At 42.7% G+C, this 17,013-nt stretch overlaps 1 protein-coding gene across 2 annotated transcripts in view; it reads left to right on the top strand.

The window, feature by feature from the left end:
• Positions 1–11,568, top strand: part of LOC307127095 (uncharacterized protein) — a 33,659-nt gene extending 22,091 nt beyond the window's left edge. For both annotated transcript variants that reach the window (XM_079818089.1, XM_079818088.1), the window contains exon 3: positions 8,660–11,568. In XM_079818089.1, the coding sequence (XP_079674215.1) occupies positions 8,660–9,942 (1,283 nt within the window). In that variant the 3' untranslated portion in view covers positions 9,943–11,568. The remainder of the gene's footprint in view (positions 1–8,659) is intronic.
• The last annotated feature ends 5,445 nt before the right edge of the window (positions 11,569–17,013 follow it).

Raw genomic sequence — 17,013 nt, 5'->3', positions numbered from 1 at the left:
GCCACTAACGACTAATTTTATATTGATTAATCTATCGACTAATTTATCGCAATAATTTAAACATTTTTTACTTAAAAACTGTAACATACGGTCCACTGGAGGCAAATGTTCAGAACCCATGTGCAGCATTTATTTATCCAAACATAAAACAAACACTAACTCAAAACTTGGCAAAACAACAAACAAAACTTGGCTTGACAATAAACTTGGCTTGATTAAACATAACAGACTTGAGAACACTCACCACCAACAGGTTACAACGTTAATAACAGACAAAGACACATGGCAAACAAGAGGGCTTAAATACACACACAGACTAATGACAAGACAAGTGACACCTGTGAACAGTGATGAGACAATGAACCAATGACAGGACAAGACACAAGATCACATGAGGGCATGGGAGTCACATGACAAGACCAGGAAGTGCATGACAAGACTGTGAACAAGACACTAAAACAAAGCAAGAACATGATAAACTAAAACATGAACATGAACCAACACCAAGACACCATGTGACAGATCCCCCCCTCTATGGGCGGCCCCTGACGCCCAAACAACACCAACACATCAATAACCTAACAAAGAGTCTTAACAAAAAGTCTTGGGGGGCGGTCTTGGGGGAGGGATGGTGGGCCAGGCCCGTGCAGGGGCATCGGACCCAGACATGACACGGCCGGGCCTGGGAGCGTGGGCGGACCTGGACCCTGTGGCGTGGGCGGACCTGGACCCTGTGGCGTGGGCGGACCTGGACCCTGTGGCGTGGGCGGACCTGGACCCTGTGGCGTGGGCGGACCTGGACCCTGTGGCGTGGGCGGACCTGGACCCTGTGGCGTAGGCGGACCTGGACCCTGTGGCGTGGGCGGACCTGGACCCTGTGGCGTGGGCGGACCTGGACCCTGTGGCGTGGGCGGCCATGGCGGCAACGGCAGTTCTACAGGCCATGGCAGTAATGGCGGTTCAGGGGGCCACAGAGGCGTGGCCTTCATGGCCTCCATGTACCCCTTGCCCCCCCCAAAAATTTTCTTGGGCGGGACAGTGGGGCCGTGGGCTGGAGCCTGGACGGGGCCGTGGGCTGGAGCCTGGACGGGGCCGTGGGCTGGAGCCTGGACGGGGCCGTGGGCTGGAGCCTGGACGGGGCCGTGGGCTGGAGCCTGGACGGGGCCGTGGGCTGGAGCCTGGACGGGGCCGTGGGCTGGAGCCTGGACGGGGCCGTGGGCTGGAGCCTGGACGGGGCCGTGGGCTGGAGCCTGGACGGGGCCTTGGGCTGGAGCCTGGACGGGGCCTTGGGCTGGAGCCTGGACGGGGCCGTGGGCTGGAGCCTGGACGGGGCCGTGGGCTGGAGCCTGGACGGGGCCGTGGGCTGGAGCCTGGACGGGGCCGTGGGCTGGAGCCTGGACGGGGCCGTGGGCTGGAGCATGGACGTGGGCTGGAGCATGGACGTGGCTATAATAGTCCTTTGCCTCTCCTACCGTCCAATCTGAGCCACTTAGAAACAAAATAAAATCAATGCATTGCCAGAAGCTGCAGGGGTGTTCCTCTGATGGTATGAGGGCTGCAATGTCAGAGTCCAAACCGGAACAAAAGCACCTCTTAAGTAAGGTCTCATTCCAGGGCAACAAATCCATGAACCGAATAAAGTCTCTGACATAGTCCCCTATGGGACGCTGGCCTTGACAAGGGTGGGCAATGGTAACTGCTGGGTTCATAATGGCGGTCTGTTATTCTGTAACATACGGTCCACTGGAGGCAAATGTTCAGAACCCATGTGCAGCATTTATTTATCCAAACATAAAACAAACACTAACTCAAAACTTGGCAAAACAACAAACAAAACTTGGCTTGACAATAAACTTGGCTTGATTAAACATAACAGACTTGAGAACACTCACCACCAACAGGTTACAACGTTAATAACAGACAAAGACACATGGCAAACAAGAGGGCTTAAATACACACACAGACTAATGACAAGACAAGTGACACCTGTGAACAGTGATGAGACAATGAACCAATGACAGGACAAGACACAAGATCACATGAGGGCATGGGAGTCACATGACAAGACCAGGAAGTGCATGACAAGACTGTGAACAAGACACTAAAACAAAGCAAGAACATGATAAACTAAAACATGAACCAAGAACAATGAACATGAACCAACACCAAGACACCATGTGACAAAAACATTGAATTTAACTTGCAACTTTGGCCTTCAGTAGTGTACTATTTAAAAAAAAAGTATAAATGTAAACAAGCCCTTGAAAAAATGTAAAACTAAAAGAGTAAAAAGGTACAAATTTGTAAACCAACATAACAAGAAAAAGGGAATATCATCTAATACTTTTGATATAGAATAGTGTTGTCACGATACCAAAATTATGACTTCAATACGATACCAGACTAAAATACCTCAATACTGATACTGAATCCATACCATGGCAAAAAAACAGTAAAAGTAATTTAATAATATGACAGAGAATAATATGACTAACTATTCATTGTTTTAGGGTTAAAAAAACCCTATAAACTCACTTGGCCGGCATGTTCCTGCCCTGCTTCACACAGAATTTTAGGTTACTAATACAATTTCATATCGTACCCAACATAACGTTACCCAGTCGACTAAAAATATTGACGTTGACTAATTAACAGCGTCGACGCAGTCCATTGTATCGACCAATCGCGACAGCCCTATTGTAAAGTGTTATCAATAATTCAATACTTTAATACATAAAATACTTATTCAATTTAAATTACCGAGCAGTATCTATGGTCAGCTTTCGGTCCTCCTTCCCCGCCAGCGTTCTTTTTTTTTAAGTTTCCACCCACCGCCAGCGTTTTTTATGATTTTCCCAAAATGGTCATGTTCCCCAGAATATTTGTGATAATTAATGCGATATGGCTCAGCTTGTCAGTGAACTACGGCTCTGTGTAGTAAATGCCGCTCCATCTGAAAGCAGGTGATGGCGATTTACTACTAATCAAGGAACCGGCTTTACTGACGTGATGCGCCTAACAATGTCATGCGATATATCGCCCAGCCCTACTTTATGGTCACGTTAGTTAAAACATACTTGATCACACGCCCCCTCCCACATATTTTAACTAGTAAATATGTACATGTTCTCACAGAAATGTTTTGTGGTTATAAATTGAGCATTCTGGTGCACACTGACAAGAAAAATAAAGTTAAAGACAGCATTTGATTCAGTTATAATTATAAAACACCTATCAAATTAAATAATTTACACTGCAAAATCAAGCAATACATTTAAAGCAAAATTATGCAATAAATAGTGTTATGATATTTTTCTAATTGAAATATGTTAGAATATACAAATAAGAAAAAAAAATGCAATTGTACTTTCAAACATGAGGCTAAGGTAGGTGGCGGCATTAATGAGTGAGTCATTGAGTCCTTCATTCAAACGATTCGTTCAAAATGCTGATCATTCAGAAACAAAACAGCGCTGAGTGTTGCTTTTCTTTGGAACCATTTTCGTTAGTGAAATAGAACAAAAACAGTCAATATTGTTTGTGTCTAAAATGTAAGTAACTTAATATTAACTAGGCTACTTGTTTGTTGAACTATAAAACTATGTTGAACATTTGCAATCGTGATAATATTCAGCAAAACAGCTCCCTGAGTCGTGCTATGTTACTTAACTATATCATACATTATATTGCAAAAAGTTTCGGGATGTATGCCGTTACTTGCACATAAACTTTAATGCCATCCCATTCTTAGGGCCCTATTTTAACGATCTGAAACGCAAGTGTAAAAACGCGAAGCGCAAGTAACTTTGTGGGCGGGTCTCGGCGCTGTTGCTATTTTCCCGGCGGGATAAATGGCTCTTGCGCCCGGCGCAAATCTAAAATGGGTTGGTCTGAAGTAGCTTCATTATTCATAGGTGTGGTTTGGGCGTAACGTGAATAAACCAATCCGAGCGTCATCCAACATTCCCTTTAAAAGCAGGTGCGCAAGTTCCATAATGGATTGCTATTATTATGGCGTATTTACCAGGCGCACGCCAGGAGCGGTTCACAGCCGAGGAGACTGATGTTCTAGTAAGAGCAGTGAAAGACAGAGAAGTGAAGTTGTAATGTTGTACATTATGGTAAAGGTGATTTCACAGTCTTTTTTTTTTTCAGTCTTTCAGTTTTTTCAGTTTTTCAGTCGATTTTTTTTCCTGGTTCTTGACGGACAAACCAATTTGTCAGATGTCCTTATATACATATATGTCTTGCCACTATTGGGCAAACAGGTCTTATCCTTAATTATTACAATTAGCCTGAATCATTTGTAAGCTAGATTTATGCCTATTTTTTCACATCTTCGTGGCACACCACAATGATTTCCGTCATCTCATGTGTTAATATTTTTTTAGTGTAACAATTTATGATTTGCAAAAATAACTGTTGCATCTGTGTAGATTACATGAGCAAAGTGTATGCGCGTTGTGCACGCTATACATTATGGTCAAGCATGCGCCCTTAAAATAGCATAATGAACAACGCGCAACGCGCCACTGACTTTAGACTAGGTTTTTTCTGGTCAGTGGCGCAATTGTTTAATGGAACAGCAAAATAGCACCAGGGATTGTTTGCGCCGGAACACGCCTCCTTTTTTGCGCTGAACCGCCCAGGGAGCGCAAGTTCATTCACTAGTTTAGCGACGTGCTTCTGTGGAGGGAAAAGCGCGCTTTGCGCGGGTGCAAAATAGGAATGACACATGCGTCGGTGTACAAAGTCAATTGCGCTGGGTGCAAGATAGGGCCCTTAATCTGTAAGGTTTAATATGGAGTCGGCCCACCCTTTGCAGCTCTAACAGAGGGTTGAGGTCAGGCCAGTCAAGTTCCTCCACACCAAACTCACTCATCCATATCTTTATGGACCGAAGCTTTGTGCACTGATGCACAAGTCATGTTGGGACAGGAAGGGGTCATTCCCAAACTGTTCACACAAAGTTGGGAGCATGAAATTGTCCAAAATGTCTTGGTATGCTTAAGCATTAAAGGGTTAGTTCACCCAAAAATGAAAATGACTTCATGATTTACTCACCCTCAAATCATCCTAGGTGTATATGACATTCTTCTTTCAGACGGATACAATCTAAAAATGTCCAGGCTAATCCAAGCATTAGAATAAAAGTGCATCTATCCATCATAACTTCTCCACACGGCTCCGGGGGGTTAATAAAGGCCTTCTAAAGCGAATTGGCACATTTGTGTAAGAAGAATATCCATATTTAAAACTTAGTAGACTAAGATAACTAACTTCTGGCGAAAAGCCGTATGCAATTGGACTCATATAAGCATCGCAAGCTTTGACGCCTCTCGCGGATAGTGCTAGGCAACAAATTCAAGCCTCCACCATTTCTCTTTAAAGGGTAACTAAACCCTAAACCAACTTTTTTTAGTTAATGATCTGTAATACTGGGGCTTTATTAATGCTGTTCATTGATTCGAGTAAATGTTTTGACATTTGAGTATAAAGTGTTTTAATTCTATAAAATATGGTGTAAAACCGCCAAAGTGCTGCCCTCTTAAGGTTGAACGGTGGCTACTGCAGTTGAATTTTCCTATTGGACGTTGTGGTACATCGTGACGTAGGATGGTACCTCCAACGGCTCACTATCCGCGCCCCTGGCACGAGCTCACCACGCCCTCAGAAATGTTTCCCCCAATCACAAGATGAGAACGGCTTCACTCCAGTATGAACTGTCATGTTACATGAAGTAAACATTATGAATGAAACTCACTTGACACTTGCTTTAACATTGTATTGAAGAAAATACGGTTAAATAATGCAGTTGTCAGTACACGTCAGGCTTTTCTTGCGATATTATTGCCGCCCGTCATGTGTACAGATAATTTTCATACATGAGACACGCTCTCAAACCCTGACACGCAAGTGGTTGCCGCGGACGCAGATAGATTAGGTCAGTTCTCTTGCGCGGCTGCTTCACTAGCATCGTCTGCATCGGGAGTTAACGCAGTTTGAGCAGCGGCTCGCATTGATAAGGCTCCGGGTTTGTGTCTGTTACAGACAATCCACCCTCCTCCACTTCAGGTGAAGGTAGGAGAAATGACCGCTCTGTTGCAAAGCTGGCGTCACTCCAGTCATTCTCCATCTTTGCGACTCGCGAGTCTGACAGCTGTCAATCAATCCGTCACTGCGGGTCTCAGGTGCACGCCCTCCGCTCAGCCCCGCCCTCGGTTTGTCCCCTCTGTGTCCGCCGGGCTCTGCCCACTTTTCCAGCATTTTTTGAAAATTGCCAGTGGGTGGAGTTAAGCTCTGAGCAGGGGTTTAGTTACCCTTTAAAAATTATTGTTTTAGACTCTAATTCATGACCGGTGTTTTGTTTTGCTCTATCCTCTGCGCTTCTGCATTCGTCAATACGCATGCGTCAAGGGGTTAAGGCCGCAACATAAATTAAAAATGACATTCTCTGAGCCCTGGTTTGGGAGTTCTCGCAGCTCGTTCTCGACACATCGTCTGAGCAGAACTTTTTTCTTGTGGGTCTCCGAGAACTATTGTGTGATTGGTCAGAATTTTTAAGTGGCCGGGGTTAACGCGGAGAAACGGAGATGTTTGGCACCTGCTTTTCTCGTGAAGTATGGAATGTCCTGGCCAGAACGAACTTTGTTCTTATTCTTGCCACCTCAAGTAGACAAACTAATTTCTTTGTTCTTGCAGAGTATGTTCCAAGCTTTACTCTTTCGTCCTAAATCGATGCACACGTCAATCCGCTGGAAGTTAGTTATTAACTAACCTTTAAGAGTTCCTTTCACTGGAACTAAGGGGCCAAGCCATACCCTTGAAAAATAACCCCACCCCATAATCCACCCTCAAACTTTACACTTGGCACAATGCAGTTAGGCAAGTCCTGTTCTCCTGGTAACCCGCAATACCCAGACTCGTCCATTGGATTTTCAGACAGAGAAGTCACTCCAGAGAACACATCTCCACTACTCTAGCGTCCAGTGGTGGCGTGCTTTACCCCACTGCATCCCATGCTTTGCATTGCACTTGCTCGGCCATGGAAACCCATTCCATGAAGCTCTGCACACTGTTCTTAAGATAATCTGAAGGCCACAGAAGTTTGGAGGTCTGTAGCTATTGACTCTGCAGAAAGTTGGCGACTTCTGTGCACTGTGACCCTCAGCATGCGCTGACCCCGCTCTGTGATTTTATATGGCCTACCACTTCGTGGCTGAGTTGCTGTTGTTCCCAATCGCTTCCATGTTGTTATAATCCCATTAACAGTTGAGCGTGGAATATTTAGTAGTGAGGAAATTTCACGAATGGACTTATTGCACAGGTGGCAACCTATCACGGCACCACTGTTGAATTTACTGAGCTCCTGATTGTGGACTCGGGGTAGAGACTCTCCACACTGCAAAAAATGCTTTTCTTACTTAGTTTTTTTGTCTTGTTTTCAGTCCAAATATCTAAAAAATCTTACATTAAGAAGCATTTACTAGACAAGCTAAAGTTTTTGTCTTGTTTTGGGGAGAAATAACTCAAAACTAAGGAAGTTTTTGCTTAAAATAAGCAAAATAATCTGCCAATGGGGTAAGCAAAATAATCTTAATTCAAACAGAAAACAAGATTATTTTGCTTACCCCATTGGCAGATTATTTTGCTTATTTTAAGCAAAAACTTCCTTAATTTTTAGTTATTTTCCCCGAAAATAAGACAACTTTTGCTTGTCTAGTAAATGCTTCTTAATGTAAGATTTTTTTGATATTTGGACTGAAAACAAGACAAAAATACTAAGTAAGAAAAGCATTTTTTGCAGTGCAGACAGTTTAGGATGACCTCCCTCCATGGTCCTTCTGACGTGTCTGGAAGGTCTCTTGTGTAGAAATAGTTCACCCCATTTCAAAACAATTTTAAAGTCCCATCATCATAGGCAGTGCGTTGGACGAGTTGACAGAAACGCAGCAATTATTCCATCAATGAAAGCCATTTCCGGGCTAGAGTGGTAAAACACGCCTTTTTCTTTTGGGGTCTGGTCTTCTGTCACACTAGGTTGCAGGAAGATGAATGATGATGAGGGTTTAGGTACAAAAGCTTTAATAATTTACACAGCATAATCCAACCAAGGCAGGCAAGCAAACACAACATCACACCAGACAAATGAGAACTGAAAACACAGGACCTTAAATATACAGATCAGGTCAACCCAGGTGAACCAACAGCTGAACAGAATGACAAAATCGAATCATTAATGTAAGAGTGGACTCCTCCAGGCGACCTTGTTCCATTATCAATCTCTGTTTATACCGAATGTAATAAAATCAGAATCATTCTTGAGTTTTGATGCTTCCCTAGTTTTTTCCCCCCACTTTTTAATCAGGCTACTTGTCTGCAAGTAAAATTATCTTTCACTTGACATTTTTATGTTTTACCAGTGCATTACTCGCATTCCAAACCACTTCCGTAATACCTTTGACAGTGGGAAAAAGATTTAGAAAGCAAAGGGTTAAGAATATTGAGCATTTTCTGAGATTAGAGATAACCCCTCTTTCTGTAGCTTAGTGGGTATAGGATCTAGCACACATTTTTTGGTGTTTTGATGCCTTAATGTCTGTTGTTTTATACCATTAACTGGGGTTAACTTTTATTTGTCTTTTGTTGTTTTTTTTAGGTCTGATTGCAATGAAAGTGTTGAGTCAAGAACTGTATGAAATAGATGAGAAAGATCAGTATGGGAAACATCATGATTTGTTCAAATGTGATCAGTGTGGAAAGAGCTTTACTCAAAAAGGAAACCTTAACAAGCACATAAAAGTTCACACTGGAGAGAAGCCTTTCACCTGCCAACATTGTGAAAAAAGCTTCACTGATAAAGGACTCCTTAAAGTACACATGAGAATTCACACTGGAGAGAAGCCTTTCAACTGCCCACAGTGTGGAAAAAGTTTCACTCAAGAAGTAGGCCTTAACAGGCATATTAGAATTCACACTGGAGAGAAGCCTTACACCTGCCCTCAGTGTGGAAAGAGCTTCACTGAAAAAGGACACCTTAAAGTCCACATCAGAGTTCACACTGGAGAGAAGCCGTACACCTGCCAACAGTGTGAAAAGAGCTTTATTAAAAAAGCAAACCTTCAGGATCACATGAGGAGAATTCACACTGGAGAGTCTCCTTTTACCTGCAAATTGTGTGGGAAGAGTTTCCCTCAAAAAGGAAGCCTTAACAATCACATGAGAATTCACACTGGAGAGTCTCCTTTTACCTGCCAACAGTGTGGAAAGAGTTTCATTAAAAAAGGAAGCCTTGAGAATCACATGAGAATTCACACTGGAGAGAAGCCTTACACCTGCCAACAGTGTGGAAAGAGTTTCATTCAAAAAGTACAGCTTAAATTCCACATGATAATTCACACTGGAGAGAAGGCTTACACCTGCAAATTGTGTGGAAAGAGCCTCACTGATAAAGGAAGCCTTAAAGTCCACATGAGTATTCACATTGGAGAGAAGCCGTTCACCTGCCAACAGTGTGGAAAAAGTTTCACTCAAAAAGGAAGACTTGAGAATCACATGAGGATTCACACTGGAGAGAAGGCCTTCACTTGCCAAAAGTGTGGAAAGAGTTTTGCTCATAAAGGAAACTTTAAAAGGCACATGGCAATTCACAATGGAGAGAAGCCTTTCACATGCCAACAGTGTGGAAAAAGCTTCACTGAAAAAGAAAACCTTAAAAGGCACATGACAATTCACAATGGAGATAAGCCTTACACCTGCCAACAGTGTGGGAAAAGCTTCACAACAGAAATAAACCTTGGGTATCACATGAACATTCACACCGGAGAGAAGCCGTTCACATGTGGCCAGTGTGGAAAGAGTTTCAAACATAAAGGAACCCTTATTTGCCACTTGAGGATTCACTCAAGTGTGGGAAAAGTTTCAGTCAAAATGGACACCTAAAAGTATGCATGAGATGTCACACTGGTGAGAAGCCTTTGTTATTTATTTAGCCATGTCAGGTTTTTTTCAGATAATTGTCTGAATAGGTGACACTCCCACAACTTTGCACTCTGACCAGGTGCGCGAGTCGGCTGCATCATCCAATGTTGAGGTAGTTCATGAGGAGTTTGGGGATGTGGAATGGAGCCTCACCCACACCTCTGCCACTGAGAGGGAGTTTACGGCCAGCACTATGAACTGTTATTTTGTTTTTGGAGAGGTGGATCCCCACCTCCCTCCCGAAGCTGTCTGCTCTATTTTGGATGAGCTGGTCCTGCCCAGCCTCCCTCTCCCACCTCCTCTCCATACATCTGCCCTGAATTTTTAGTTTTTTGCCAGTCTCTCTGTTCCTCTTCAGTCCCTTCTCCAGCCCTCAGCCTTGCCTGCTACCCAGCCCTGCTGTTCCTCAAAACCCCTCAGTTCCTCATCAGCCTCTTCTCAGTAGCACGGCTACACCTGGGGCCTGCTGTGAGCCAACTTCTCCTTGATGTGGAGGTCCTGTGGCTCTTTCCCCGGCCTCAGATCCCGTTGTTACAACCTCGACCCATCACCCTGACTCTTCCACCTGCGCTCCTTCCTCCATTGACTCCAACAGCGACCGTCAAGCTTTCAACTCGACTGGACTATCTAGGTCCTTCGGCTCTGCCCAGGCCAGACATCGGCAGCACATCACCACGGACTTGAGGGCCATTCGCTGCTCTCCGGCCCTTCTCACCTACAACTCTGTTTGGCTCCACCTTCCCTCAAGCTATGCCTCAGTCGTTCCAGCTCCACCTCAGTCCTCCGGTATCCTGTTTCCACCTCGAGGGGTCGTCGCTGCTGATTTGTTATGGACTCAGGGGCCGTCAGCATCACTCCTCTCTGTCGGCTCTTTGTCTGTGCCTAGGGCTCCACCTCCATCATCTCCATGACCTCCGTATGTCCCCAGAGTGATAGGGATGTCTTCCCCACCATGGCCTCTTTCTCCAGTAATGCCGCCTTGGGAAGCTGCCCTGTGCCATCTACACCTCCCTGGCTTTCTGTGCCTGTCTGTGTGCCTGTCTTTGTGCCTGCCTGCTCTCACCATCCGTTCCTCCGAGCAGAGTCACTCTTAACACACCTTAAACCACAGAAAAATCTGATATGATATTCTGTAGAACCATCAAGATAATTGGGACTTTACCTTGGATTGTCGGAAGAGGAGAAATCTGCCCAAATTTGCCCAAATCATCTTGTGGTGTTTACCCAGCATTAACAGCTCTCTGCCTGCTCCTCGTCCACCTCCAAAGCCCTCAACCCCTACGTTACGCCACCAGGTTGCGTCTTTCAGGAGGGGACGTAATGTCAAAATATCACCCTGTTTGGATTTGGATCAGTCTTGCACCATTTCCCGCCACTAGTGTGGCGTTATAGTTATTATTTGATTGATCATTGTCAGCTGTGTATTAGTTAATCACCTCCTTTGTCTGTGTATTTAAGTCCTGTGCAGTTCACGTTTCACGGTTCAGTTCACGTTTGTCTGGTCTTGTTTATGTATGGTTGTGTCTCCTTGTGGTTCTATGTGTGAATTTACCCTGTGGATATTATTAAATACTGTTTGAAAACTTTATCTTGCTCTTTGTGCATGTTTATGCAGCCTAACCATGACACCACTTTACATTAAAGTTCACTTTTACAGGTTATTCATATTTGTAACACATAAATAAATGGTTCACAGGTGTTCACTTTACATTAAGGTTTCTCGGGTACCGTATTTCCTCAAATAAAAGCCGGGGCCTTTATTTACCTGAACTGCACAAGGTCACAGGCTTTTATTTGAGGCAGGCTTTTATTAGTGGCAGGCCTGTATTTCGAATTCCATCTATTTGAAAAAAAATATTGTTTTAACCCCCAAGGGACCTTCATATTACAGCCCTTAATTGGACCTTCGTGGACACATTTGGGCACGGGGGTCTGAGGTGTGATCCCAATTTTTTTTTTAAATAAATGTTATATGAATAGCTTCAATAATATAAAAACTATCAATTTATGCAGATTTATTTTTTATTTTTGTTGTATTTTTGAATTTATTTACCACTAAAAGTACCATATTTTTATGTAAAATATATCTATTTAATTTATGTATATTTAAAATTAATTTAACTTCAGTAAAAAAAATAATTCCAGTATGTTCAGACAGCCAAAATCTAAAAATGTGATTACTTTGGTGGCACCTGGTGACCTATGTTGGTATTAAATTTAAATAAAGATAAAATATCAATAGCCACTAGATGACAATGGCTAGTACCCAATGGCTGTATAGCTACATGAAGGCTGAACTCAATAAAATAATGTTTTAACGAATTTAACCTCTTAAGTTTTACATTTTATCACAAGTTAAAATCGTAAATAAAAAAAACATCTGTGTTGTTTTAGACTTTAGACAAATCTAACCATCTAATAAGGAAAAGACAAAGTAGGAGATCATGTAACCTTTTTATTTTTAACAAAATCATTAAATTTAATTAAATTAAAAAGGTCAATGGTACCAAACAGGTAAGAATAACAATAAACATAATAAAAAAATAAAAAATAAAAAGGAAGTGTTAACTTTGTGTGTGTGTGTGTGTGTGTGTGTGTGTGTGTGTGTGTGTGTGTGTGTGTGTGTGTGTGTGTGTGTGTGTGTGTGTGTGTGTGTGTGTGTGTGTGTGTGTGTGTGTGTGTGTGAGTATTTGCCACATTCAGAATGTTGTGCATACTCACCCCTTCATTTATGTGCATGTATGATCTGCATTGTGTTGGATTTATTTGATTTTTTTGGACGAATAAAAAAAAAGCTCTGAAATCTATTAAATTCCCATTAATTCCTATGGGTGCCCATTTTTGTCCACGAAGGCCCAATTAAGGATTTTTTTTCCCCAACCACTTAACATTGTAAAATCAAGTCAATTTTTTTTTTTTTTTTTGTGTTCAGGTGACAAACTTAGAAAAAGTAGCCAAGCCTTGTACCGCTCCGATTAAGGGAAGTATTTTTAAAATTAAAGAAAAAAAGATTTTGCCCACATTTGTCCCGAAATTCCCTTTAGGGCCATGCTGGATCAAATATAGGTATTTCTGAAATAAATAGTAAGGGCTGCCCCTGACTAAAGTTTTTTTTCTTTTCTAGTAGGCTAGTTCATTTAAGCTGTTGATCACGCTGCGCCGCCACCGCCTCCATGTCATTGTCTGTTATAGGCTATTTGCTTATTTATTAAATCCGGGCAATTTGGTTGATAAAACAGATTAAAATTAAGATACAATTTATACAAAATGAAATTCACGTTAAAGAAAGGCAAAACAAAACTTGAAGTGTTATTGAACTTATTGAAGACCCCCGTCTTCTGACATTATGCATCTTATGTGTCCTGTTCACTTTTCAAGTGAAATAAAAAAATAACATTATCATATTTGTTCGTCAACTTTGGTCTTCTTAACATCCGTGCCCTCACGAATAAGGGCCAACTCGTCCAAGATCTCCTGACAGACCATAAATTGGACTTTCTCTGTCTAACGGAGACGTGGCAGCAGCCGAAGGATTTTACACCGCTCAACGACGCAACTCCACCGGGGTTTGTTTACCTCTCCCAACCTCGTGTCATTGGCCGGGGAGGCGGTCTCGCGGTAATTTACCGCGAGAACTGGAAGACAGCGCCGGTGCGTCTAGATGTCTACCATTCATTCGAGGCCACTGCTTTTGAACTGTCTGGATCTGTTCCCACTATTGTGGCCATCCTCTACCGACCACCAAAGTTAAATAAGGATTTTATTACTGACTTCACAACATTTCTCACACATTTATCTACACTCTCATCCAACATAATAATCCTGGGGGACTTCAATATTCACATGGACATTGTCAATAACACTTTCACTAAAGATTTTACATCCTGTTTGGACAGTTTTGGCATTCAGCAGTTTGTCAATTTTCCCACACACACAAAAGGACATATTCTGGATCTCATCTGCTGCTCCGGCATTACACCTACTGACTGTAAAGCAAAGTACCTCCCATTCTCTGATCACTCACTACTCACATTCAATATCAATCTGTCACTATCCAAATCCAACCCTTTACGCACTATAAATTTTCGCAAAATTATGGACATTGACTTGGACAACTTATCACTTCACATTGATAACCTCCCCTGTATAGACAACCTTCATTCCCCGGAACAATTACTTTCACACTACAATACACACCTTCATAGCATCCTAAATAATCTTGCTCCACTCAAAACGAGATCTGTCTCATTTACTCACTCTGCACCCTGGTTCACTCCAGAACTCAGACAGTTAAAAGCAAAAGGACGACAACTGGAAAGATTATACAGAAAAACTGGACTTACTGTGCACAAGGACATGTACTCAAACCACACTCTCCACTACAGAGACTGCATTTCCAAAGCCAAATCCACACACTACTCCGGTTTAATACATTCAAATCAAGGTAACTCCAAGGCTCTTTTCTCACTCATTACTAAAATTACAAAGCCTCCTGACTCACTTCCCCCTCACCTTTATTCCTCAGATTTTTGTAATACACTGGCCTCATTTTTCAATTAAAAAATTCACCACATTCACCAGCAACTCACCCCCCTTCTGCCCCTTACTCACACACCCCTATTCCATCTGCCTCTATCCATCCATTTTCCACATTCTCCCTGCCCTCTGTTAACCAAATTTCAACTCTAATTCAAAAATCTAAATCCTCCTCCTGCAAAATGGACCCACTCCCAACTGTCCTCGTCAAAGCCACATTACCTTCTTTGTCCCCTCTCATCACAAATATTATTCACGCCTCCCTCTCTTCTGGATCTGTTCCCTCCTCTCTCAAAACTGCTGCTGTCACACCAATACTCAAAAAACCTGGTTCAGACCACAACAATCTTAATAACTTTCGTCCTATTTCTAATCTTCCTTTCATCGCCAAAATTCTGGAAAAAACAGTCGCTGCTCAAATTCATACTCACTTATCTTCCAATAATCTCTATGAAAAATTCCAATCTGGCTTCAGACCCCTCCATAGCACTGAAACTGCCCTCCTTAAAATAACTTATGACCTTCTCCTCTCTGCTGACTCCGGTTCACTTTCCATCCTACTTCTGCTGGATCTAACTGCAGCTTTTGATACCATCTCACACTCCATTCTTCTGCACAGGCTCTCCTCTATCGGCATCACAGACACAGCCCTCACTTGGTTCCACTCCTACCTCTCAGGGCGCACTCAGTTTATCCAGCTCAAATCCTTCACCTCCCATCCTGTCCCCGTCACCACTGGTGTACCTCAGGGCTCGGTACTAGGGCCCTTACTGTTCATCATCTACCTTCTCCCCCTTGGTCACATTTTCCGGAAACATCACATTGACTTTCACTGCTACGCTGATGACACCCAGCTCTACCTCTCAAACAAACCAAATTCCTCACTCTCACCCTCCTCCCTAATCAACTGCCTCTCTGAAATTAAATCCTGGTTCACCACAAACTTCCTTAAACTGAACAGTGATAAAACTGAACTACTCATAATAGGCACCAAAAACACCTTAAACAAAACGAATAACTTCGCCATTACTTTTGAAAACTCTACCATTACCCCCTCCCCTCAGGTAAAGAGTCTGGGTGTCATCCTCGACAGCACACTCTCCTTTACCTCCCAAATCAATAATGTAATTCGTTCTGCCTACTTTCACCTTCGCAACATCCACCGCCTCCGCCCCTCCCTCACCCCTCATTCTACTGCCGTCCTTGTGCACAGCCTCATCACCTCACGCCTGGATTACTGCAACTCCCTTTTGTTTGGTCTCCCTCAAAAAACCCTCCATAAACTTCAATTGGTCCAGAACTCAGCAGACCGCATCATCACACATTCCCCCTCCACCAATCACATCACACCCGTTTTGCAACAGCTCCACTGGCTCCCCATCACATATCGCATCAATTATAAAATATTGCTCCTCACATTTAAAGGCATACACAACCTTGCCCCTCCATATCTCTCTGAGCTCCTCCACATCTCTACACCCGCCCGCTCCCTCCGCTCCTCCTCCTCTCTGCGGCTCTCAGTCCCTCCTGCCCGTCTTGTCACCATGGGGAGTAGAGCCTTCAGCCACTCTGCTCCCCAGCTTTGGAACTCTCTCCCCGCTGACCTCCGCAATACAGACACACTGCCACATTTCATATCCAAACTCAAAACACATTTGTTCAGACTGGCCTACTCACTACCACTATAACTGCACTGTCCTGTCATCAATATAATCTTATTTTATTTTATTTATTATTATTATTTTTATTTTTAATATGTTGTTTCTATTTGTTATTCTTGAGTATTTTAATTATGTGCTATTGTGTTTTTACTATTGTTGTAAGGCGACCTTGAGTGTCTAGAAAGGCGCGTTATAAATAAAATGTATTATTTTTATTATTATTATATTTAAACTGAAACTAATTACGTGTTTTAATGGCTACAAGTAGGCTATAGTAGGCTACAGAGAAATGGGATGTCGGAGCGTGATTTGAGCGCACGCCATTTTACCGCTGAGCAGTTCATGAGTGAAGCTCCGCTTTGCTTTGCTCACATGCTCTGGTAAGGTAGGCAGGTTTTTTGCGTTAATTTTTTATTTCCTGTCGCTGTACAAGCTCGTTTATTGAATATGACTGTGTAAACCTTTTATTTAAAGATTTAATGTAGGCCACAGTCCATTGCATTACGATTGCAAGAAGAATCAACATTGTGAAAAATGTGATTTGCAGCCAAATGTCCCGGTGTGTGTGCTGTTTAAACGAGTGTTCTCACCGATATATTTGTTGTTCTTTCGTGTTTTATAGACTCGATATAAACACTATCATTTCGTTATTTTACTAACCCATCTAATGTGCTTTATATATTCCACGTGAGGAAAAAAAGCTTCCTTCCACTTAAGAAGAGTTGTGTTCCTTTAAGCACTTTTTATTTTAATATATATCTCTTTACATAAATATTATTTTCTACTTTTAAAAAAAACTATAATTTAGTTATTTTTCTAACCCAACTAATGCATG

Source organism: Gobio gobio (genome assembly GCF_949357685.1).
Source record: "Gobio gobio genome assembly, chromosome: 5".
Taxonomy (NCBI): domain Eukaryota; kingdom Metazoa; phylum Chordata; class Actinopteri; order Cypriniformes; family Gobionidae; genus Gobio; species Gobio gobio.
The sequence above is the reverse complement of the archived record's forward strand: the minus strand, read 5'-3'. Positions and strand labels throughout refer to the sequence as shown.